Consider the following 24551-nt stretch of genomic DNA (forward strand, 5'->3'; position numbering starts at 1 on the left):
CACTAATAATATCCTCCCCCTTCTTCTCTATCTTCTTCCACTCCGGAGTGCAGAGCTCCACCAGCAAGTTGTTCACGTTGACCAGCGTGTCGGCCCGTGTCAGCGTCACCTGGCTACCGCTGGGCGCCGTCTGCTTTCTGTCGTTGAGGGTCTGTGGGGGAGCAATGGAAATTAATTAGTGGCTTTTTCCTAAGAAAAGGTATCTTTGATCATTTAATTTTAAAAATGTTACGTCACTTCTTGCTGTGGGTGTCGAATACATTTCAGCCATGATCGTCTCCGTGCAATGAATGTATGCAATGAGGATTATCGCAGAAGGAGGCGGCATAACGTGAGCGAGAGGAAGACGTCTTCACTCCAGTGTTCCGGAGACTAAGAGCTGGTGGGAGACGACAGTTCAATTGTCTTCCCCCTGATTTTATTATAACTTTCGTGAGACATACTAAATTAATTATTATGTTATCGGCTTACTCACGACAATCGCCGCGTCGTGTGTCGCGGAATGCTGCTCATGAATATGAGCCTCTAGCATGGCTTGAAACTAGTCGAGTTCCTCGTCAAAACATTACGTGAGTAAGCCGATAACATAATAATTAATGTCTTCTCCCTCCCGGAAGGTAGTAGCGGGTGCTAGGCCTGCACCCACATTACATTACATTGTACTTCTCACCTTAGGACCGGAGCGGTTAGCACACGACCGTTCCCTTAGCCCCCGAGCTAGGGTGGGGCGTGTATCGGCCGCCACTGGGGGGCTCCGCAGAGGGGATAAAAATAACATAAAAAAATACTATGATGATGAAGACGACTTACCAAAACCAACTCGACTTCGTCTTTAAGCTGCTCGATAGCGTCCGTAGCGGCGGGCTGCAGCGCCTCAGAGGATAGCTGCACCATCGACACTAGAGGCGGCATGTTCTCTAGGTCCATGTCTTACAAGTGATATAGTGATGTGGCGACACATTGACAAGTAACAAGTGACAGATGACAGAAGTCGCACATAGACTATCGACGAGCAAATCAACGGATGACGTCATAAAATCCTGCATCGCACATATGAAGTTTACATGCGAATTAAGACGGATAGAAAATCCCAACGAACAACAGTTGGGCAGAAAGCCCGCCAGTCTGATCACCTCGCCTGATCGGAGGATCCTCCTTTTCTTAGGGAACTTTACTCTCTGTTCCCTAAAGTGACAACAAAAACTATGATGATGATGAAGAAGACTTACCAAAACCAACTCGACTTCGTCTTTAAGCTGCTCGATAGCCTCAGTAGCGGCGGGCTGCAGCGCTTCAGTGGATAACTTCACCATCGACACTAGAGGCGGCATATTCTCCAGGTCCATGTCTTCAGGACACTGGTACAGAGTCTCCAGCTTGTTCACTTCCACGTTTCCTGTTTAATAAAATATATATTGAAAATCTATTCAGATTTCAGCCAATATATTGTTCTCACATAGTTGAAGCAATCGAAACAATGTAAACAAGAATTGTTAAATTTTTCATTAAATTGAATAAAGATGTTTCAGAGTGCTTTTCCATTAGAGATGAAAGCATAAGCATGTATCACGCATCTTTCCATATAAAAAACATAGTTTAGCTGAGTCTGTTGCCACCAGTACTAAGCTATGTGTACCAATGAATATGATTGGTGGAAGCCAAACGCATCCACAACAACATAGTATAGCACATAAGAGAAGCACTCTAAAGCGTCCACAGGCCCGCATCGCACGCAACGGATTTTAGTTTGTCTTGTATAGAAACTCATACAACTGCGTCCACTGATCCTCGTATCTCTCGTACCTCGTACCTCGTACCTCGCATCGTACGGACCGCAGTCAATCCGTTTGATGCGATCCGTGCGATGCGTACGATGCAGACCTGGAGGGCTACTCCGGATCTCGAATGCGAAGTTTCGTTTAATCTTCGGCCGTAGGTTTTATTGATTTACTAATAGAATTACTTGAAATAACGTTTTATTTTTAATTTCATATCAAAATCTTCATTTAATTCGTTCATTTTTGTTCACGAAAGTTCGCAATAAATTGAATTGTAGTATGCAATCTGCGAAGTTTTTTCGTTTGTTAAATTAGAGGAGGCCCCCTGCGGACGCTTACCATTTTTTTTTTTTTTTTTATGGGAAAATCATCCAATGTCTTCGCTCGCCTTATGCGAGGCGAGAGGGAGTGTCAGACTCTTACTAACTAAAAACCACCCCGTTCCTTCTCCTGCTTTTCGAACCGCAGCCCCGGTAAACCCGCTAGGTAGTCCGCAACTCCGGGAGGACGCTTACCGTCGTCGTCGTCGTAACGTCACCCCTTTTAATCCCCGAAGGGGTAGGCAGAGGTGCACATTATGGCAAGGACGCTTACCATAAATGTTAATATCAAAGTACCCTACATACAGGGTGTAAGCGGAACGCTCCCAAACGTCGCAAACAGGTGATGGTAAAAAACGTGTATTATTTTAAAAAAAATTAAGAATTCAATGTTTATTTTAAGTAATAATAGTTGTAATCTAATGCTGAATTTTAATATAGCATGAATAATACAAACACAAAAACGATTAAAATTATAAAAACACAAACAAATTGTGGCGTTTTTCGGGAGCATTCAGCTTACACCCTGTCACAAATACTCACCAAACTCGACATACTCGATCATGTATTTATTGAGTTTCGCGTTCGTACGTTGGACGAACGCCCGGTAGTGGTTGCCGTCTGTGAACTTGGCGATCACGAGCTGACCGCGTTGGGGCGGCTCCTTTAGCAGTTTATCTGGGGAGGGAGATTAAATTATATATTGTTTTGGGCTAATTTTACTGGTATAGTATGAAAAATGGCATTAGCAGAGGTGCACATTACTGCAGGTAATGTCGCTATACAATGTACACCTACTAATCACCTTTTGTTTTACAATTCTCAGGAAGTATGGGGGTAAGCCTATTGCCATATACTAGGCGCAATTCGAGACTCCGTCCTACTACTGAGAAATTTTCGAAAGACCGAAAAAAGGCCAGTAATACTTTGCTCGAACCCGAAACCCCTTGTTCGGCAGTCGTATTTGCGACCACTCAACCAACGAGGTAGAGAAAACGTGTGTAAAAAAAGAAAATACGTGTGTAATACTTTAAAATAATCTACAAGACGGACATACATTCATACATACATAACCTGTACAGGGTAGGCAGAAACAATGGAACGCCAATTGCCACGGTTCTTACACACCTCTTTCGCTTCATCAACAGTCATCAGTCTTTTCATGCATGCTCGTCGGTTAAAGATACTTTTAATTTGGCCCTTTTTTAATATACAGTGAAACTTGGTTAAGTGGGACCTGGATAAGTGAGAAACCTCCACAAATGCAACTCAAGTTTAAAGTCAACGAGTTAACGAGGTTTCACTGTATCACAAAACGGATATTAAAATATAAATCAGGCATCTACCCTATTCTGAGATACTCTTACAAAACATTACCTTAAAACTAATTCATATTATTACTATTATGTCTACTCACACTGGTCCCCACTAAGCAACACCCGCTGCAATATCTCATTGTACACGAGCTGCGAGTCCGTGTCTGCCGGGCGCACGAACACTTTGTCCAGACTCGTGGCGTGTACCAGGAACACTTTGGTGTTGTGCGTGACGTCCGGCCGAGGTACTGTCGGTATTGTTACCGTTGTCGGGGCTGTGGGGGTGAAATGGTATGGATTAAATGATGAGATGAAGGGACGAAGTTGGCTATATTTTTTAACTAGCTACTAGCAAGTTGCTTCGTTCGGGTTTTCGTGGAATAAAAAGTAGCCTATGTGTTGTTGTTATTCCACATATTTTTGTAGAATGTTGCCACTCATTGAAAGATTTTCAAACATACAAGTTCAGATACATGTGACACTCAGACCCGAAACAACTATTTGTGCATCACAAAAAGTTGGTCCGTGCGAGAATCGAACGCTACATATTGCGCGGCAGCCGGTTGCCGAGCCACCGCGACCCAAGAGAAAATCCTAGTGATTGGCAACATTTAAAAAAAATCTAAATTCACAATCTCATACAAAATTAACGGAAAACTTTGCTTTATTATTGTGATAAAAACAAAACTAATGAATATACAAAAACCCTTTCTTTGAGAAAGTTGTTTGTAACCATGAGTACAATCACGTGTTTAAATATCGTTCACTAATTACCGGTCACCCTATTATACGAGTAATTTACTCACGTCCTTCATGCTCACTTTGTACCGTTCGGTACTTGTATATACGAGTAATTTACTCACCGGCAGCATATTCGACATTGGCCAGCCAACGCGCCAGCTCTCCGTCGCCGAGCGCGGCGTTACATTCCACGTCCTTCATGCTCACTTTGTACCGTTCGGTACTTGTATATACGAGTAATTTACTCACCGGCAGCATATTCGACATTGGCCAGCCAACGCGCCAGCTCTCCGTCGCCGAGCGCGGCGTTACATTCCACGTCCTTCATGCTCACTTTGTACCGTTCGGTACTTGTATATATATACGAGTAATTTACTCACCGGCAGCATATTCGACATTGGCCAGCCAACGCGCCAGCTCTCCGTCGCCGAGCGCGGCGTTACATTCCACGTCCTTCATGCTCACTTTGTACCGTTCGGTACTTGTATATACGAGTAATTTACTCACCGGCAGCATATTCGACATTGGCCAGCCAACGCGCCAGCTCTCCGTCGCCGAGCGCGGCGTTACATTCCACGTCCTTCATGCTCACTTTGTACCGTTCGGTACTTGTATATACGAGTAATTTACTCACCGGCAGCATATTCGACATTGGCCAGCCAACGCGCCAGCTCTCCGTCGCCGAGCGCGGCGTTACATTCCACGTCCTTCATGCTCACTTTGTACCGTTCGGTACTTGTATATACGAGTAATTTACTCACCGGCAGCATATTCGACATTGGCCAGCCAACGCGCCAGCTCTCCGTCGCCGAGCGCGGCGTTACATTCCACGTCCTTCATGCTCACTTTGTACCGTTCGGTACTTGTATATACGAGTAATTTACTCACCGGCAGCATATTCGACATTGGCCAGCCAACGCGCCAGCTCTCCGTCGCCGAGCGCGGCGTTACATTCCACGTCCTTCATGCTCACTTTGTACCGTTCGGTACTTGTATATATATACGAGTAATTTACTCACCGGCAGCATATTCGACATTGGCCAGCCAACGCGCCAGCTCTCCGTCGCCGAGCGCGGCGTTACATTCCACGTCCTTCATGCTCACTTTGTACCGTTCGGTACTTGTATATACGAGTAATTTACTCACCGGCAGCATATTCGACATTGGCCAGCCAACGCGCCAGCTCTCCGTCGCCGAGCGCGGCGTTACATTCCACGTCCTTCATGCTCACTTTGTACCGTTCGGTACTTGTATATACGAGTAATTTACTCACCGGCAGCATATTCGACATTGGCCAGCCAACGCGCCAGCTCTCCGTCGCCGAGCGCGGCGTTACATTCCACGTCCTTCATGCTCACTTTGTACCGTTCGGTACTTGTATATACGAGTAATTTACTCACCGGCAGCATATTCGACATTGGCCAGCCAACGCGCCAGCTCTCCGTCGCCGAGCGCGGCGTTACATTCCACGTCCTTCATGCTCACTTTGTACCGTTCGGTACTTGTATATACGAGTAATTTACTCACCGGCAGCATATTCGACATTGGCCAGCCAACGCGCCAGCTCTCCGTCGCCGAGCGCGGCGTTACATTCCACGTCCTTCATGCTCACTTTGTACCGTTCGGTACTTGTATATACGAGTAATTTACTCACCGGCAGCATATTCGACATTGGCCAGCCAACGCGCCAGCTCTCCGTCGCCGAGCGCGGCGTTACATTCCACGTCCTTCATGCTCACTTTGTACCGTTCGGTACTTGTATATACGAGTAATTTACTCACCGGCAGCATATTCGACATTGGCCAGCCAACGCGCCAGCTCTCCGTCGCCGAGCGCGGCGTTACATTCCACGTCCTTCATGCTCACTTTGTACCGTTCGGTACTTGTATATACGAGTAATTTACTCACCGGCAGCATATTCGACATTGGCCAGCCAACGCGCCAGCTCTCCGTCGCCGAGCGCGGCGTTACATTCCACGTCCTTCATGCTCACTTTGTACCGTTCGGTACTTGTATATACGAGTAATTTACTCACCGGCAGCATATTCGACATTGGCCAGCCAACGCGCCAGCTCTCCGTCGCCGAGCGCGGCGTTACATTCCACGTCCTTCATGCTCACTTTGTACCGTTCGGTACTTGTATATACGAGTAATTTACTCACCGGCAGCATATTCGACATTGGCCAGCCAACGCGCCAGCTCTCCGTCGCCGAGCGCGGCGTTACATTCCACGTCCTTCATGCTCACTTTGTACCGTTCGGTACTTGTATATACGAGTAATTTACTCACCGGCAGCATATTCGACATTGGCCAGCCAACGCGCCAGCTCTCCGTCGCCGAGCGCGGCGTTACATTCCACGTCCTTCATGCTCACTTTGTACCGTTCGGTACTTGTATATACGAGTAATTTACTCACCGGCAGCATATTCGACATTGGCCAGCCAACGCGCCAGCTCTCCGTCGCCGAGCGCGGCGTTACATTCCACGTCCTTCATGCTCACTTTGTACCGTTCGGTACTTGTATATACGAGTAATTTACTCACCGGCAGCATATTCGACATTGGCCAGCCAACGCGCCAGCTCTCCGTCGCCGAGCGCGGCGTTACATTCCACGTCCTTCATGCTCACTTTGTACCGTTCGGTACTTGTATATACGAGTAATTTACTCACCGGCAGCATATTCGACATTGGCCAGCCAACGCGCCAGCTCTCCGTCGCCGAGCGCGGCGTTACATTCCACGTCCTTCATGCTCACTTTGTACCGTTCGGTACTTGTATATACGAGTAATTTACTCACCGGCAGCATATTCGACATTGGCCAGCCAACGCGCCAGCTCTCCGTCGCCGAGCGCGGCGTTACATTCCACGTCCTTCATGCTCACTTTGAACCCGTTCGGTACTTGCGATGTGATTGTAGCCATGATGTTTGTTCCGATCTGTTGTAACAAACGAGTTTGTGAAGATATTGTATCTTACATTATAGAAGTTGAAGATGAAGTTTGTTTGTGAGTTTGTGAATAATTAGAAGAATCAGGGGTTACTTATGAAACCTAACGTACACTAACAATACAATATATATTTTTTAAACTGACATAGTCACTAACACTAACATTAGAACTTAAGACGGGCTATTTATCACGTTTATTTATGTCTATAAGTTTCCGAAATTTCAGCACTGTCCGATGTACTGATATCGGAAACTCATAGACATAAATAAACATGGTAAATATCCCGCCTTAAGTACTAATATTAATACAATAAATGTTTAGTTTTCATTCCACTTGTAGGTGTATTTTCAACATGCGGTGTGCAGCACCACCTCCCACCCGCGATTTAACGCTCATGCAATACGAATAGTAGGAACAGCTCGAATTTGAGCTGCAAAAGCGGCCGGGTCAACACCTCCTGAAGATGCTCCGTGGAGAAGCGAAACATAATATGTCGAATGTTTTGTTGCGTGTCGTGTGAGTTTTTATGTTGACTCACCAAAGTGAATAAACATGGTGAATATCCCGTCTCAAGTTCTAATAATAGTGTTAGTGACCATGTCAGTTTAAAAACTTATATTTTATATTGAGCCTCTGTTGCGTGAGCATTTAATTGCGGGCGGGAAAAATATGCTGCACTCTTGCTCTTTAAGCCAGAGCTCCGGTAACCCTTCAGTCTTCTACGGCTCAGACCTTAGTCGGCTAGAATCAGTTTATCATAGCCTCGCTTTTCCTTCTCCTCTAATAATATCTTCTGATTTATTTAATTGCGGGATCCATGACAGTAATTCATGTCCCTGCTACGCGCCGGACAGTGTTCCGGTGTTTTTATAGTAGTGTCTACAGTCGATCCTGGTGCACAGGAGTTGCAGCGGTATGGGAGGTCGTGGCGGGCTTGTTCCCAACAAAAAAAAGCCTCGCTTTGCATGACGCGTCTGCACACTCCATTATCAGTTTATACTAGTATACATAGTTTGATGTTAACCATACATTAAAAAACACAACAAAACAATAAATTACCTTCACTCCCTTAGCCGTCAACACGGCAGAGAACTCGGGAATATCTTCGTAAGCGTTCGGCAGTTTCCGTAACTTATCGGCGGCAGAGATAGTGACTATCTTGCCACTGTCCAGTAGAGCGAGGACGGTCGGAGTGAGACAGCGACCGCGATACCACGCGTTGTCTTCGGGATTGAAGTAGGAAATCGTTTCGCCTGGTGTCGGTCTGTGGTGTAAGTGAAATAATGTTTATTTAGTAAATTAGATGTTGGTCGCAAGTACGGGTTTCAAAGATCTATGCTATTGGTTAGTTTTAAGTGTGCGAGAGCCATGCTTTAGCACGAATGGGCCGCCTCGACCGGAGTAATACCATGACCCCACAGAAATCAGACGTAAAACAACGCTTGCGTTGTGTTTGTGAGGTTACCGGAGGCCCAATGCCCTCCCCCCCCCCAATCTTCCCATTCGGCAACAACACTTAAATTCCTAACCCCCCCAAAAGGCCGAGAACGCATTTATAACGCCTCTGGTGTTTCGGGTGTCCTTGGGCGACGGCAATTGCTTATGCTTACCATCAGGTGATCCGTCTGCTCGTTTACCCGACCGAGTTAGTTTTACGTTTAACTAGAGCAGAGCGCGTTCTGCACTGTGATTGGCCGGTTCGAAAAACCAACTAATCAGAGCGCTGACCGCGCTCTCATTTCGTTTTTTTACAACATAAAGCAAATTCATACTAAGTGTACAGTAATAGAATTTTTTGGTACAGTAAAACGGGGTGAATAGGGATCGAGAGGTGAATAGGGACAGAAGAGGGGTGAATAGATAGTATGAAGGATTTCCCTATACCTATTCACCTCTCGATCCCTATTCACCCCGTTTTACGGTACTCGTCGAACTAAAAAAGACGTATTAATAATTAACTAGTGGTCGCCTAGTGGCCGAAATTCGACCATATATGATTTAATTTACAATACCACTTAACGTACGTTGAAGGATATTTTTTATTTAACTCAAACTCTTTTATAAAACTCTTTTCATATGACACGCAATGTCTATCGATTTTGACGTTTTGTCAAATACGATCAGATACTATGCATGTGTGTGTAATGTTTTATTTATTGATTTAATGTACTTTATAAGCATTATTTTTGAAAAATATTAGCGTTCTGCACTTCTCCTACACATAAACTATAAGTGTACCAAATTTTATACTCCTACGGTTGCGCAATTATCGTAAAAAGAGGTCCAACGTTTTTGCATCACGTATTAATATATAGATACTCACGTAACACTCTGCCCATCTCTATCGCAATCTAGGATGAAATCTTCGCAGAGCTTCGTGTACTCAGCGTTGAAAGTTTCAGAGAACAGCATGCATACGAAGTCGCCGCGGGGAGAGCGAGCGTCGGCCGCTTTAGATTCCACTGTCAGAAGTACTGTGTCACCCACTTTTAGGGAATCGAGGAGAGTTCTGTGGAGTAGAGAGATGTAAGGATCAAATTAATAAATTATATACCTATGTGTTTTATATTATGAGCGGTTGTGGTTGGAATATAGTTGAGCATACAGTGATCAGTGAAAGCAGTGTGACATGCATAAAGAATAGAACAACAAAAAAAATATCACAACAGAAAACCATACTTTAACTACAAAAAATAATAGACTGACGAAAGGTCGGCTCGACCGGAGTTGTGTGAGTGAGGTTACCGGAGACCCAATTATCCCTTTCCCAGTCTTCCTAGTCCCCAATTCCTCAACACCTCTTAAATTCCTAACCCCCAGCACTTGTAACGCCTCTAGTGTTTCGGGTGTCTCTAGGCGGTGGCGATTGCTTACCGTCAGATGATCCGTCTGCTCGTTTACCGACTTATATCATAGAAATTCCTTATAATTGAAAAAGTATATGATTTTATTCACGTTTTTCTGATAACTGTTGAAACTCAACCAATCACCTGGTGCCATTTAGAAATCAACTTCAATGACACCTGTATATTAGTGTATTTTTTTTACTTCTTAGGGGGTGTTCAAGTATTACGTCACGGTATTATTGAAGATTTTTGACCACCCCCTTGTAAATCCCGTTTTTCTGTACCCCAAGTACCCCAACCCACTCAAGTAACAATGTTTACCCTAAAGTCGCAAAAAGATATGTTATAGTTTTATCCTTGGTTAGCATAGTTTCAATTGGCTTTACGGTAATAATTTTTGGCCCTACAATTGTTTTAGTCCTTCATTCTCCCAATTATAAAATAACATTTTCGATAATACGCAACTTGTTGTTTTAAGAAAGACCCCTTCCCTCCCTAGTAACGCACCGTAAAGTTTTAAGAGACCAATTGCAAACCCCCCCCCCCCCCAATAGCGTTTCGTAATACTTGAACGCCCCCTTATACAGAAAATCAATGTCAAAACTCACTTTTTAGGCACTAGTTTCTTAGTCGGCGTTACATCGCTCACACTCGCCGGTTTTAACATCTGATTGGGTTTTTTTGCAAGAGCTTTTTGCGGTTCAGACGCAGCTATATCAGGCTTGGGAGATTCGGGTTTGTTTTGCTGTTCAGGTGTGGATACTTCACGCTTGGCTACGTCGGGTTTTGAAGCAGTTTCTTGGGTGCTAAATAAAGCGCAAAATAAAATGTTTAATACAAACGCTATTTTCTCCCGAAAGTATGTATGATTCATTATTTTAATGAGATTCATGAATGAATTTATATAATGGATTAATCTGTCGGGGAAAAATAGGCGTTGTATTAAAAAGAAAGCAAATAATAAAAGCATTTTTAAATGTGCAGTCAAATAAAAAAAAAAACAATTGCGTAGTTTCCTCAGTCAAGCATAAATAATTTCCAACTTTTCAAAACATTGATAGATTTCATGATGATCTACTTAATCGAAACGAGAGCACGTTCGGCGCTCTTAGTGGTTGGTTTATCGAAACAAGAGGACCAACCAATCTGAGCACCGAACGCGCTCTCGTTTCGATTACTTTAAACGTAAAGCAAACTCATACTAAGGGAACAGAGCGCCGAACGTGCTCTCGTTTCTGTATCGTTACTCGTTTAACACAAAATCGTACTAAGGGTACTACTTCAAAATTCAGTCACAAGATTCCACTACACACACACACTACACACACAATTGTAATAGCAGAGTAACGGCCAGTTTCAATAACCTATCTATCTGTAGATTTGCCTACCAGAGATAGTATTTTGACACATTTTGTATGGAGCTTATGTCAAAATACTATCTCTAGTAGGCAAATCTACAGATAGATAGGTTATTGAAACTGGCCGTTACTCTGCTATTACAATTGTGTCAGAATGATCGATCATTGAGCAGTGCAAGAGGGAAGGAGCTATACAACCTACATAGCTCCGTCCATTCTGACACAATTGTAATAGCAGACTAAGGCCCCAGATTACAATTTAAAATTGCAACTTATAATAAAAACTAAGTACCTTTTGGGTCCATTAGCTTTCCTCGCAGCAGTGACAGCAGATGGAATCTTCGGTTGCTGGACAGATTCCTTCACTGCCGGAGTCTCCTGGTTAACTGGCTGTTTGGCGTTGGGGAAACGATTATTTGGAGACTTTGTATCTGTGGAGAAGAGTAGGGTGTTACTAGTTTGTTTAACGGCCCATTCCAATAACCTATCTATCGGTAGATTTGCTTACTAGAGATAGTTTTTTGACATAAGCTCCATACAAAATGTGTCAAAATTCTACGTCTGGTGGGCAAATCTACCGATAGGTAGGTTATTGGAATTGGCCGTAAAAGAACAAATTAAGTCTTTGACTGCCGATAGAAAACTGTTGAAGGCAAATCCTCCGCTAACGTCGGTCACCGGTGACCACCACGGCGTTCAATGTGTTAGGGCATTATAGGGTAAAAATGGGGTGAATACAATTCAAAGGGTGAATAGACACAGGAATGGTGTGAATAGATTCACCCTTCGAATTCTATTCTCCCTGTTTTACTGTACCAAAATGCATGCCTTTTACTCCATGCACATCTATATACATACGACAGATACACCAAAATATAATTAAAAATGTTTGTCTGTCTGTTTTTTTGTTCCGGCTTATCTCTGGAATGGCTGGATCGATTTTGACGGGAATTCTATTGGCATGTAGCTTATGTACGAGTAACTAAGGCTACTTATATTTTAGAAAAAAAAAATTTTTTAGAAGAAAAATCTAAACTTCGAATTCTGTCAGAAGTCATTATTCTACGCGGACGAAGTAGCAACAGCTAGTGTTGTTAATGTTATTAGCACAAATTTTTGTTTCAGGTTTGGGTGTCATGTGTATATGAACTTCTATATTTGTAAACGCACCCACGACACAGGAGAACATCCTAATGAGGGGCAACATTGTGACTTGGACGTGGCGAAAGCCTTCGACCGGGTTTGGCATAAAGCGCTTCTTTCGAAGCTTCCTTCATATGGGCTTCCCGAGAAATTGTGCGAATGGGTCTCCTGCTTCCTTACAGACAGAAGCATTAAGGTCGTTGTCGACGGGGAATGCTCCGACTCTCTGTTTGTGAACGCAGGTGTCCCTCAAGGCTGCGTGCTATCACCTACCCAACCATATCAATGATATGTTGCAAATCAGCGGCATTCATTGTTATGCGGATGACAGTACAGGTGATGCCTATTATACCGGCCGCGCTAACATTTCTCGGGAAAACGTCATCGAAAGCCGAAACAGACTTGTGTCAGAAATCGAGACTTCTTTGCAGAGAATCTCAGATTGGGGTGAACTTAATCTGGTCCAGTTTAACCCTACTAAGACACAGGTCTGCGTGTTTACCGCTAAGAAACTACCGTTGGTCGTCTCACCTCAGTTTCAAAGTACCCCTCTGACTGCCTCAGCCGGTATTGGAATACTTGGCGTCAACATTTCGAGCGACGTCCAGTTCCGTGGTCATCTGGAGGATAAGGCTAAATTAGCCTCGAAAAAGCTTGGTGTGCTCAACAGATCGAGGCAGTATTTCACTCCAGCCCATCGCCTGCTTCTATATAAGGCGCAAGTTCGGCCCCATATGGAATACTGCTCTCATCTTTGGGCGGGGGCACCCCAGTACCAGCTTCATCCTCTGGACCGCGTTCAGCGGCGTGCGGTTCGGATTGTTGAGTGTCAGGAAGTTTCAAACCGACTTGACACTTTGGCAATGCGTAGAGATGTAGCTTCGTTGTGCATTTTCTATCGCTTATACCACGGGGAGTGCTCTGAGGAATTGTTTGGTCTTATTCCTGCCGCTTCTTTTCGCCATCGACCCACACGACAGCATTTCCATCCCCACCATATAGATGGTTGGCAGGCCACAACTGTGCGCTTCTCGCGCAACTTTCTGCCTCGCACAGCAAAACTGTGGAATGAGCTGTCGTCGGCGGTATTTCCGAACCGATACGACCTTCAAACCTTCAAGAAAAGAGCATACTCCTTTTAAAAAAAAAGGCCGGCAACGCACTTGTGACTCCTCTGGTGTTGCGGGTGTCCATGGGCGGCGCTGATCGCTTACCATCAGGTGACTCGTTTGCTCGTTTGCCTCCTATTCCATAAAAAAAAAAAAAAACATTTAAAATATAATGAGAGTGATACTTACTAGCATTTAATTCCCGTGGCTGGTTCAATCTGTGTGGCAGTCTGCGCCTATCTCCGCTGCTACTGGCGGAGTCGCTGTTGTTGTTGTTAACCATAGGAGACTTGGGTAGTGTCTGTGTAAAGAGAGAATACAGTTTTAGTGACTCTACAGTCGCCGTGTCGTATTGGAGAATACTACTCAAGTATATGAAGCTCTAGCATGGTTTGAAACTATTTGTTTTATGGTAAAAGCCGGTAAACCAGCAGATGGATCACCTGATGTGAAGCAATCGCCACCGCCTATGCACACCCGATACACCAAAGGCGTTTCAAGTGCTGTTGCCGGCCTCTTAGGGGTAGGCAAGGTCATGCTTCGGCACTGCTAGGCCGGCTCGATCGGAATGATACCACGGCCGAGCAGAAAACCGAAGTGAATCAACGCTTACGTTGTTGCGTTGTGTAAGTGAGGTTACCGCAGGCCCAATTACTTTCCTTGTGTTTCGTTGTGTAAGTGAGCAGGCCCCCTTCCAATCCCCGACTCCCCAAAAACCTTTAAATTCCTAACCCCCAAAAGGCCGGCAACGCACTAGTAACGCTTCTGGTGTTTCCATGAGCGGCGGCAATTACTTACCATCAAGTGATTTGTCTGCTCATTTACCGTTAAAAATTTATTCTTTTCGAGGCAAGTATAACTCTAAAAAATAAAGGACTAACCTTAGGCACGAATCCAGAATTATCTCCGTCCTGAATCTCTCGTCTAGCGTTGGAATTGTTCAAATGCGGACGCCGTAGCGGCTGCGCTGGTTGCACACTGTTGACAAAATATTTAACAAAAAATGTAGTTACTTTCTTCGTTCTTACTTCTTCTGCAATCAATCTACATTTAAAATTAAACAAATGGCACTATGGCTTACGTATGAAAACGGATCTTTCCATCACAAACTCTCTTAATCAAAAACTTATAATCAGAAATTATAAGCCCAAGTTTCCTCACGATGTTTTCCTTCACCATTTGTCAGTGGTGTCTAAATAATGTTAGAAAGTACATAATATAACTCGAAAAGTCTCAGGGAGCGTCCATATTATATACCCATACCATACCATACTAATATTAAGAATTAAAGAATAAAAAATAGACTTACACAGGTGGATCATCGCTCTCAGCAACATTGCGGTTGGCTCGCTCATTCTTCGTTCTGGTAAAATGAAAATAGAAATTATTTATTTCTATCTGTCCCACAAACATACCACTAGAGATTTCTGGCCCTATCTCATTCTTCATGATCCGGAGCTGCGGACTATCTAGCGGGTTCACCGGGGCTCCAGCTCGAAAAGCAGGGGTTGGAACGGGGTGGTTTTTAGTCAATAAGAGTCTTACACCCTTTCTCGCCTCGTCCAAGCCGGGAGAAGCCATTGGATGGTTAATCACAAAAAAAATCTATCTATATCAGAAACGTCTACTACTAGAGATTTGAGGCCCTATTAGTGATGTCATATATCAGTTGACTGGTTGGACGACCCAGTCATATAACCATCATCATCAGCCTATTTTCGTCCTCTGCTAAACATATGCATGGTCCAATGGCACGCCACTGAGCTCGATCTTCAGCTCTTCACATTCAACTAGTACCAGCCACCAGCCCTCCACCATCGTGGAGTGACGATCACTCCACGATGGTGGAGGGCGCCCCAGGATACGTTTGTCTTTAGATTTAATGGTGCACCCAATACGACTAATAATTTAAATGGCTCATGATAATACGAATTCACTCCCTCCGTCCTTCATTCCCCATCCTCAATCCCTAAAAGGCTGCAACGCACTTGTTACTCCTCCGATGTTGCAGAAGTCCGTGCGCAGCGCTGATTGCTTACCATCAGGTGCTCCGTCGGCTAGTCTCCTGTTCTATGAAGGTGAATGCTTCAGGGTCAAGTTTTTACTTACTTATTCAAACTTCACTAAATTACGGAGCCATGTTGATAGTTTTAACAATGATTGTTGTGTAAACATATGCATTTCACAACCGCGAATAAAAATGGCAAACCTGGAACATTCACCTTTAAAAAAAAAGTTGTACAACAAAACTAAGACTTACCTAGCAAGATTATGGCACACAGAGCTATGACGATCGGTCCAATCACGTCGCTGGCACCTCTCGGAGCAATACGGCGTGATACCGCACCCCGCACAGAAGGAGTCGGCGCCCGCGCCGCAGACGACGCACTGCCGCAAGCCGATGCGTTGTAGTGCGGGCATTTTAAACTGCGTCCAATCAGCAGGTTGGGGGTGTTATTTGTGTGTGCATAGTGTGCTAATGTGTACATAAAGACCCGTATTCATGGTAAACATTAGTTTAGCAACAATATATATAGGAAATGCCGGCCTCATCTAGCTATTTCAAATATTGACGTGTAAAAGTGTCATTTTATAACCTATTTACAGAAATAAATATCATTTATCGTTTATTTATCATGTTGAATCAACGTGTTGCGGAGTTGCTGTCAACATGTTGCTGGCAAAACTTTACTTATTATTCTGTGGCAAAATTGCGTGTTGCAGAGTGTGTGTTGTTGATTTAAAAATAGTTGCTAGCAAAATTCTCGCCGCTCACCAACAATGTTTAGCAACTGTTGCTTAACAAATGTTTACCATGAATACGGGGCTTAATATGATACCGTATGGAGAAAGCTCTTATGACTTGATTTAAAGGACATATTTGTTATCATCTTGGCTGACGATATACGAAAAATTACCGATATAGGCTCATTAGTTGAGCCACAAAGTGCATTTTACTCTTTGAGCTAATTTGAACACTCTTTACAAATACGGCATTGCAACAGCCGCATCGTATGTCCATAACATTCCTAGACAACCTACAACATTACAGCTCTTCTGTGGTCAAGGTACAGCTTTTCACACAAAATTTAATTCTTGATTAATTATTTATTTTGTTTGAAAAATGCAATTTTTGTTTTCGGTTTTTGTTGAAATATTTATATGTATAGTTTCATTTAAATCATATGAGTGATCTCCATACTGTATAATAGCCTCTAGACACCTGGAGTACTATAAATAGTATTAAATAAATGTTGCTGTAAAGGCCGAACGTTTTAGAACTTTGTGCTTCGAGTACGACCGGGCAGCCTTTTTATAGCATCAATTCCCAAGTGTTTGTTTTTTCCCGCTAAATAACGTTCGGCCTTTACAGCAACATTTATTTAATACTATTTATAGTACTCCAGGTGTCTAGAGGATAGATATAGTATTTACACCCATAAAATAAAAAAGTGATCCCATTCCCATTTTGACTAAGTAGCCAATTTTACTATATTTTTTTTTTTTTTTGGACAAGCCCGCCACAACCTCCCATACCGCTGCAACTCCTGTAAGCCAGGATCTACAGTAGATACAAACATGAAAACACCGGAACACTGAAGTCCGGCGCGTCCAGGAAATGAATGACTGTCTTGGATCCCGCAACGAAACAAATCAGAAGATGTTATTAGAGGAGAAGAAAAGAAAACGATAGTTTCCACTTCCCTCGGTGAATTTAATGCAGGAGACAGGATGACTTAAGCCTTAAGGCACAAAAGAGACTGCACAACTGGGAGAAGCCCAGTCGCCAAGCACCACGGAAATTTTACTTAAAACTAAAATATTAAATGCTAATACTAAATGGGTCCTATGCGTGAGCTGTTATACTTGCTTCCAATAATAGGTATGGCAAAAACGCCTAAACGCACGGAAATTTGCTCGAGACTCCACAAGGTCCGTGTAATAAACTACACCTGATGAAACAATTAAATTATCCAACATAGTGTCACGCTCAGATTGCCAGAGACCACACTCCCAGAGTATGTGATGGGCGGATTGCTCATGTTGCAACTCCGCTGTCGAACATTGGCACCATGGTGAATCAACGAGTTTAAATGAGAACAATTTGCTTTTAAAGTTGCCATGGCCAGTAAGAAATTGGGCAACACAGTGATCCACCTCCAACCATGTCCTCTCCAGACGCTCATGCACGGATGGAAAGAATTGATAGAGGTGGCGGCCCTTGGTAGAAGATTCCCATCTACACTGCCACTCAGTCAGAAGTTCATCCCAGACGTCCGTTAAAGGCTTGAGCAATCTATCAATTTTGCTTCGATCACGTTGTGCTAGAAAGTTTGCGGAAAAGTTAGGTCTCGCATTATAGTACATGGCAGCACGTCGCTGCACCTCAAGATCGACTGGAAGTAGTCCCGCGAGCACAGGTAGGGCCTCTGTGCTAACCGTCCTATAAGCCTTACACAGAAAGATCAAGGCTAGACGCTGACCTTGGAGAAGCTTTCGCCGTACCGCGCCTATTGTGGCCCTATCAGCCCACACTGGTGCCCCGTAGCACACGCATCCCAGGTAGGTTGCTCCGTAGATGGTTCTGAGCGTAAGAAAAGAGAGACCCCAGGTAGCCTTCGAAATTCGCGTGAGCGCATAGAAATTGTTTTTGGCTTTCTCACTAATAGTCTTAATATGTTCAATAAAAGAAAAGTTTTTTTCTAGGACTAGACCGAGATAGCAAACCGACTCCTTACGTTTGACGGGAACGTTATTGAATTTAATAGACGGCCATGATTTCAAATTTCCTTTAAGCAATAATTGATAGGTTTTATGGGGTGCAAAAGTTAATCGATTACGTTCGCCCCATCGCGAGATCCTACTGAGGCAGTCCTTAGCTAAATTCTCTAGTCCGGCTCGAGTATTTGATTGTATTAACAAAAGGCCATCATCCGCATATCCAGTCAACGTACAACCAGAAGGAAGTGGGGTCGCGAGCAAATCATCAAACCCTAAATTCCACAGATACGGGCCAATAACCGAGCCCTGAGGACATCCCATTGACAACGACTTCGACCGAGAAAAATTACCAAGTTTCAGTTTTACAGAACCATGAAGAAAATAAGTGTATAATAGTTTGTATATGTTACTAAAGCAACCACGACCCTTCAGTTTAAGGAGTAGCATTGGCCACCACGCGTTATCAAAGGCACCGGAAATGTCTAGAAAAATGCCTACTACATATTTGTGCTCAGACGAAGTCACTATGGTTCGGACAGAGAGAGCTGCGTCTACAGTAGATTTACCCACAGTAAAACCAAATTGATTATTGTGAAATTTCGGTCCACCGGGCAGCAAACGAGGAACGATAAGCCGCTCAAGAAGTTTTCCTAATGATGGTAAAAGCGTAATAGGCCGGTATGACTTAGGGTCATCGGGTGGTTTATTTCCATTCTTAGGTATTATGCGAATGAATCCACGTCGCCATATACGAGGAAAGACGCCCTCCGCTATACAACGATTAAAGACAGACAGGATCGCGTCAGCCGCAGATTTGCACGCTTCTATTATCATTTTATTTGAAACTTTATCCTCACCAGACGATTTATTCATAGGCAACGTTTTAATAACAGTTACGAGCTCATTGATGGAAGGTAGATCAGACACCGGTGAATTGGGTGGTATAGCCGCCCACGACCTAATCTGTTGATGATAATCGCTATCTGTCTCGGATACATCGTCAGGGATGAGTTCATCGAGTAGAACTTCCGTTGTCTCCTCAATACCAGTGGTGTGAACATTGTTGACTTTTATGTTCTGTACGAACGCCAGATCGACGGATCTGTTGGCTTTGAACTCATGGTACAGAGGCGACCACGGACCCTCGCTTTCCAGCCTCTGCACTACTCTCCGCAACAGGTTACCCTTAGCTTTCTCCACTGAAGCCCTATAGCGTGACCTGGCAACTCTAAACGCAATCAATGCTTCATCAAATGCAAAACCAGTAACTTTACGTTTTTTTAGTCTATTTAATTGTTTGCGCGCTTTACGAAAACATTTACGTTGTTCGACTAGATAATTATTCCACCAGTCACATCTGCGCGTACTGGTCAAGGATCCCCGACCAAACGCAATGTCGGCACAGTAAGTAAAAGTATCCGACATGATTTCAGCACCTTCTTCGGCCGAAAGGTCTTTGCGAGTGAAGTCTGTGGCCTGAGATGCAAATAATAAGCTAAAGAAGTTCCAGTCCGCGCCCTTAGTTTTATATCTAAAACCACTACTGCAAAGCGTTGGACCCCGGGGTAATCCCGAGACAAATTCGTACACGATCAGGCGATGGTCACTACATGACGCATCCGGTAAGACACGCCACCTATCCAAGCTAACGTCCGAACTAGAAAGTGTGACGTCAATACAAGATTCGCCCATTTGGCTGCAAAAAGTAGGTGGTGCATCAGGGGTGTTATGTATGGAGAGATTCATTTCGGCAATGAATTCTTCAACGGCACAACGCCGCTCCATGTCAGTAGCCCTAACTTTGCCATACCATAAGGATGAAGACGCATTAACGTCGGCGCCAATTATAATTTTGGAGCCCGCAAGCGACTGCAAGACGTGACGGAGGTGATGAATGTGAGGAGTAACTGAGTCAGAATATTGAAAGTAACAGCTCACAGCGTAAAGTTTAAAGTTTTCTGAGGCAATCTCCGCCACGGCACAGTGTGACGTCATTAAATTAGTTATAGATGTTACTGTGAAATTAGATGATCTCGTGACGTAAATTCCAGCTCGCGACCTACTGTTCAGCTGCACTACCCTGTGCCGTAAGTGGGCATTTTGATACTGTTCTTGAACAAGTACAATGTCAAGCTGATAGTCGACTATTAGTTTGTCTAACTCGGACGTCGCAACCCTGTCGTTATGTAGATTTAGTTGCCCTATAGTCAACCTATCCATATTATTATTTAATAGGTGGTGTTTAATATGAGTTGTTCGAGTTTAGCTTTGTAGGTGCCACACTCGGGCGAACCACAACGGTGGTCGTGAGGTTTTTTGAAACGTTTGCACGCCACGCATGTTGGAATAAAATTTTTATTATTTATATGAGGGCAGTCGTGTGATTCATGCGCCTCAGCACAATTACCGCAGGTGGGTGTTTTAACCGTGCAATGTTTCCTAACGTGGCCGAACTGCTGACACAAGTGGCATTTAACTAATTCTACATCGTCTATGAATCGGCAAGTAGCCCAATCTATAAAAAGTTTATCTTTTGTCGTAACAAGATGTTTACGTATATTAGCGTCTAGTTCAATGCCAACCCACTTACGACCGTTTTGCAAAGTACGCCGGCGGGTAATTTTACAAGATTTAATAAAATCTTGCTCCTTTACTTCGATTTCCCCACTAATATTTTGACGATACAGTGAGGTCAAAAACGCGGCGTCCTCCATAGAACCCGGGATGTCCTTGACAAGGATACGCGGCCTACGACCTTTTGGCTTTTCCAAACGCAAACCGGCGGTACGAATCGCTGCTACGGACTCAAGCTTCTTTATCTGCCGCTCGTTAGCAACACGCAATACGACACCCGACTTCGCGGTTTTTTTAACTCCTACAATTTGAAAACCGTCGTCGCAAGGTTTAATCGCCTTCATAAGCGCCTGTTTAGTCGCCGATGACGACGCAAAATCAGCTGAGCGCTCGGTTGTGGGGTAGGCGACAACACACGGAAGCGGCGCGCGGGATTCCATCGCGGGCGCGATCTTGCTTGGCAAACGCAGTTTTAACGATTCGGCATATGACATTTTATTATCGACCGTTTTTTTTTCCGTTGTCGTGTAAGACGACGACTTACACCTGTCTAACTCACGTTCCGCATTAGACAATTTTGTCTCGACGCAGGACGATTTCACTGCTAAGATCGCGACTATACCCGTGACCCGCTGGGTTAGCTCAACTATAGTGGTTTTGCTGCCAGTGGCTAGCCGCGAATCGAGCACGATTTCATTTATTTTTGACAATAATTGCGTTGCCTCAGTCATAAGGTCTGTGTATCCCTTATTACTCTCACTCGCCGGGGATGACAAATTCGGTGAAACGCAGGTTTGTACACGCTTGGACGACCTATCATCGGGAGTCGCGTACGTCGGAGACTCAATCTCACTGAATAGCCGCTTCGAGCTACACGGCGGCGATCGCGGAGTCAATCGGCTTTTTCGAAAGCCGTCACGATCGGGCGGGTCATTATGCGACGACATCGTTTATTATTAAGTACCTATATAATTCTCGGCAACAATTGGAAATAAAACTTCGTACGAATATAAAGAAATAAACTATAAAATTACACACAAGTTTATATCTTGCCACCCGCAATAAAAGAAATAAATGGACTTACCGAAAATTTGCTGCATAAAACGTAATTACGTGGATTAATTCGCCTAACTACTTACTTATACCACACTCAGACACAGGGCACACAACATAAACAACACAAACCGGAATAGGCCACGGAGATAGCAAAAAATAAAAGAAATAATTAACAGCGATAAGAGCACCACTGCACCGTGCGCGCGCGCGGAGGGAAGTTTTACTATATTTGGTCACATAACCTAAGAAGAATGATATAAAAGTGGTCCTTGATCAGATTGGGAATCGGTTGGGAACCTCTGAACTACATTTACCCCCATGCAGAATAAACATTTATACAAATTTACGTTATGATATAAATTTTCTAGCGTTTATATGAGTAATAATAGCCCAGTTATGTTTAAGCTAGTCTAACGTATCATCCACCACCTTCAATTAAAATTCCATCATGAAACCAGCTCGATCGTACTATAATATTGTAATGTCATCTAATCTACATGTTAGATATTAGAGGTGTATGTAATTCAAATTCCTATATTTCGTTACAGGTCAATCTAAGCAAAACGTGTTGATATTTCAATATGGTTGACTTCAAGGCGACATTGGTGCGTCTTTAAGGGTGTAAGAGATGTGCTATGCTACGAAGATGTGTGTCGTTTCCACCGATACTAAGCTATGTAGCTGTGCGAGTAAGATGTGCTATGAAGATGTGCCACCGTAAAGTAAGATGCGCAGCTCAAGAATGCGATGTATCGATAATAAGGAAGCCATAGCACACATCAATAGTACGCATCCACAGCACGCATCTTTACATATAAATAAACATAGCTTAGCTGAGTCCGTTTCCACTAGTGCTATGTGTACCAATATGAATATGATTGGTGGAAGACAAGCGCATCCACAGCGACGTAGCATTGCACATCTCTGGTGGAAAAGCACGCTAAGACCCTGTCTCTAAACAAAGATGAGGATTATTCGATAACTGACAATTAATTGCAATTCTTTATAATATTCAGTCACTTTTATCATGTCGGAGTTCTAGTTTCTATTAAATTATTAGCATTATCACTATCAACATAAACGTCCTCACTTCTGAGCAAAGACCTCTTCTTACACGGAGAAGGAATAAGTATCATTTAAAAAAGAAAACTAAGTTGCTATTATTCTTCAACGTATGTCAGTAACTACCTAATGGTGCAAAAAGTTATGTTATAATTTGCATCCTTTGTATATTTTAATTGCCTTTGCGGTAAAATACTGGATAAAACAAGATATTTTTAATCGGCACCATCAGCGAATATTTTATATATTATTGGACCAACGTTTTCGTCCTACATTCTCCTATTTTATATTTTTTTAATAACATCTTATGTTACTTAACGTGTTGTAAGAAAGCATCTTAACGTTTTACTACACCCCTTCCCCTCAAATTGCGTTACATAATTCTTGAAAACCCCCTTGATATTTTTAATAGTATAAAAAGCTAAAAATAAATGAAAAGACCAAACAAATAACAACGAACAATACTTTAATTACAAACACAAGCAAGTAAGCAACACATACAATACATACATACAATAAACTAGACAGAAATTAAGTAAAATTAAAACAAATTATATTTAAAAACTTCACGCTAACGCCTCTTGGTGGTAAGCAGAGACTTGACCATAAAACTAACCGCTGTTGGGTGTGACGGAGTGAAGAAAAACTTTAGAAATTTAGAATGAGATAATTATGTTTAACACATTGAACGCCGTGGCGGTCACCGGTGACCGACGCGACGTTAGCGGAGGATTTGCCTTCAACAGTTTTCTATTGGCAGTCAAAGACTTAAACACGATTTTGTGTTTAATGATAGACATTCGGATAAAATAAATACACATTCAATACAAGTCGCAATGGATGGAAAGGGAATGCTTATCATGAATTTAAGATACTTTGTAACTGAATGAAAAATATTTGATGTTAGTAAAAAAAAACAAGTTATTATGAACTTTGAAGCACATTAGTTGTTAAATACAAAATGAATCTTACACGCAGCGACATACAAGACTCATTTTAAATTACATCTCACAAATAAACAAGGACCATCCAAAGGTCGTCTGGAAGAAATCACCATTGTGTGATAAGACCGCCCATTGTACGCATATTACTTAAAATGTATGTAACCTAGGCTACTTAAATGTGTATAATAAGGCAAAATAATAAATAAATAAGAACAGTCAATATCAATCACAATCTCCTTGAGCTCAGTGGCGTGCCATTGGAGAGGCCTATTTCCACTATGTCCAGTATATAACCTACATAGCTCCGTCCCTCTCGCACTGCTCAGTGATCGACCATTCTGACACAATTGTAATAGCAGACTAAGGCCCCAGCAGTGGACGAGAATAGGCTGATGATGATGATGATGATGAAATCAACAAGGTTAGAAGTCTTCACCCACTCCGCCACAACAAACAGCGTTAACATTATTAAAATAAAGTACTTACCATATAAAACTTATGTAAACTAATACAAACTAAAATTGTTACTAAAAAGTTACGTTTTTCTGTTCGTTTGTTTAATAGCTCATAGTGAATGTCATATAAACATTAATAAACCAATTTCAATCCAAAATCTTTGGATTAAGGTCGAATT

At 43.1% G+C, this 24551-nt stretch overlaps 1 protein-coding gene across 3 annotated transcripts in view; it reads right to left on the bottom strand.

The window, feature by feature from the left end:
• Positions 1–24551, bottom strand: part of LOC118280922 (uncharacterized) — a 97173-nt gene that overhangs the window by 16176 nt on the left and 56446 nt on the right. For 2 of the 3 annotated variants that reach the window (XM_050701012.1, XM_050701010.1), the window contains 13 exons: positions 15820–15986; positions 14869–14922; positions 14441–14537; positions 13749–13860; positions 11600–11738; positions 10558–10755; positions 9427–9612; positions 8163–8367; positions 6953–7091; positions 3516–3689; positions 2642–2776; positions 1230–1396; positions 4–151 (listed from right to left, as the gene is read on the bottom strand). In XM_050701012.1, the coding sequence (XP_050556969.1) occupies positions 4–151; positions 1230–1396; positions 2642–2776; positions 3516–3689; positions 6953–7091; positions 8163–8367; positions 9427–9612; positions 10558–10755; positions 11600–11738; positions 13749–13860; positions 14441–14537; positions 14869–14922; positions 15820–15986 (1921 nt within the window). Of the gene's footprint in view, positions 1–3; positions 152–810; positions 874–1229; positions 1397–2641; positions 2777–3515; positions 3690–6952; positions 7092–8162; positions 8368–9426; positions 9613–10557; positions 10756–11599; positions 11739–13748; positions 13861–14440; positions 14538–14868; positions 14923–15819; positions 15987–24551 lie in introns of all 3 variants that reach the window. The other variant, XM_050701011.1, reaches the window with a different exon arrangement.

This window comes from Spodoptera frugiperda, chromosome 19 (genome assembly GCF_023101765.2).
Source record: "Spodoptera frugiperda isolate SF20-4 chromosome 19, AGI-APGP_CSIRO_Sfru_2.0, whole genome shotgun sequence".
NCBI classification, from domain to species: domain Eukaryota; kingdom Metazoa; phylum Arthropoda; class Insecta; order Lepidoptera; family Noctuidae; genus Spodoptera; species Spodoptera frugiperda.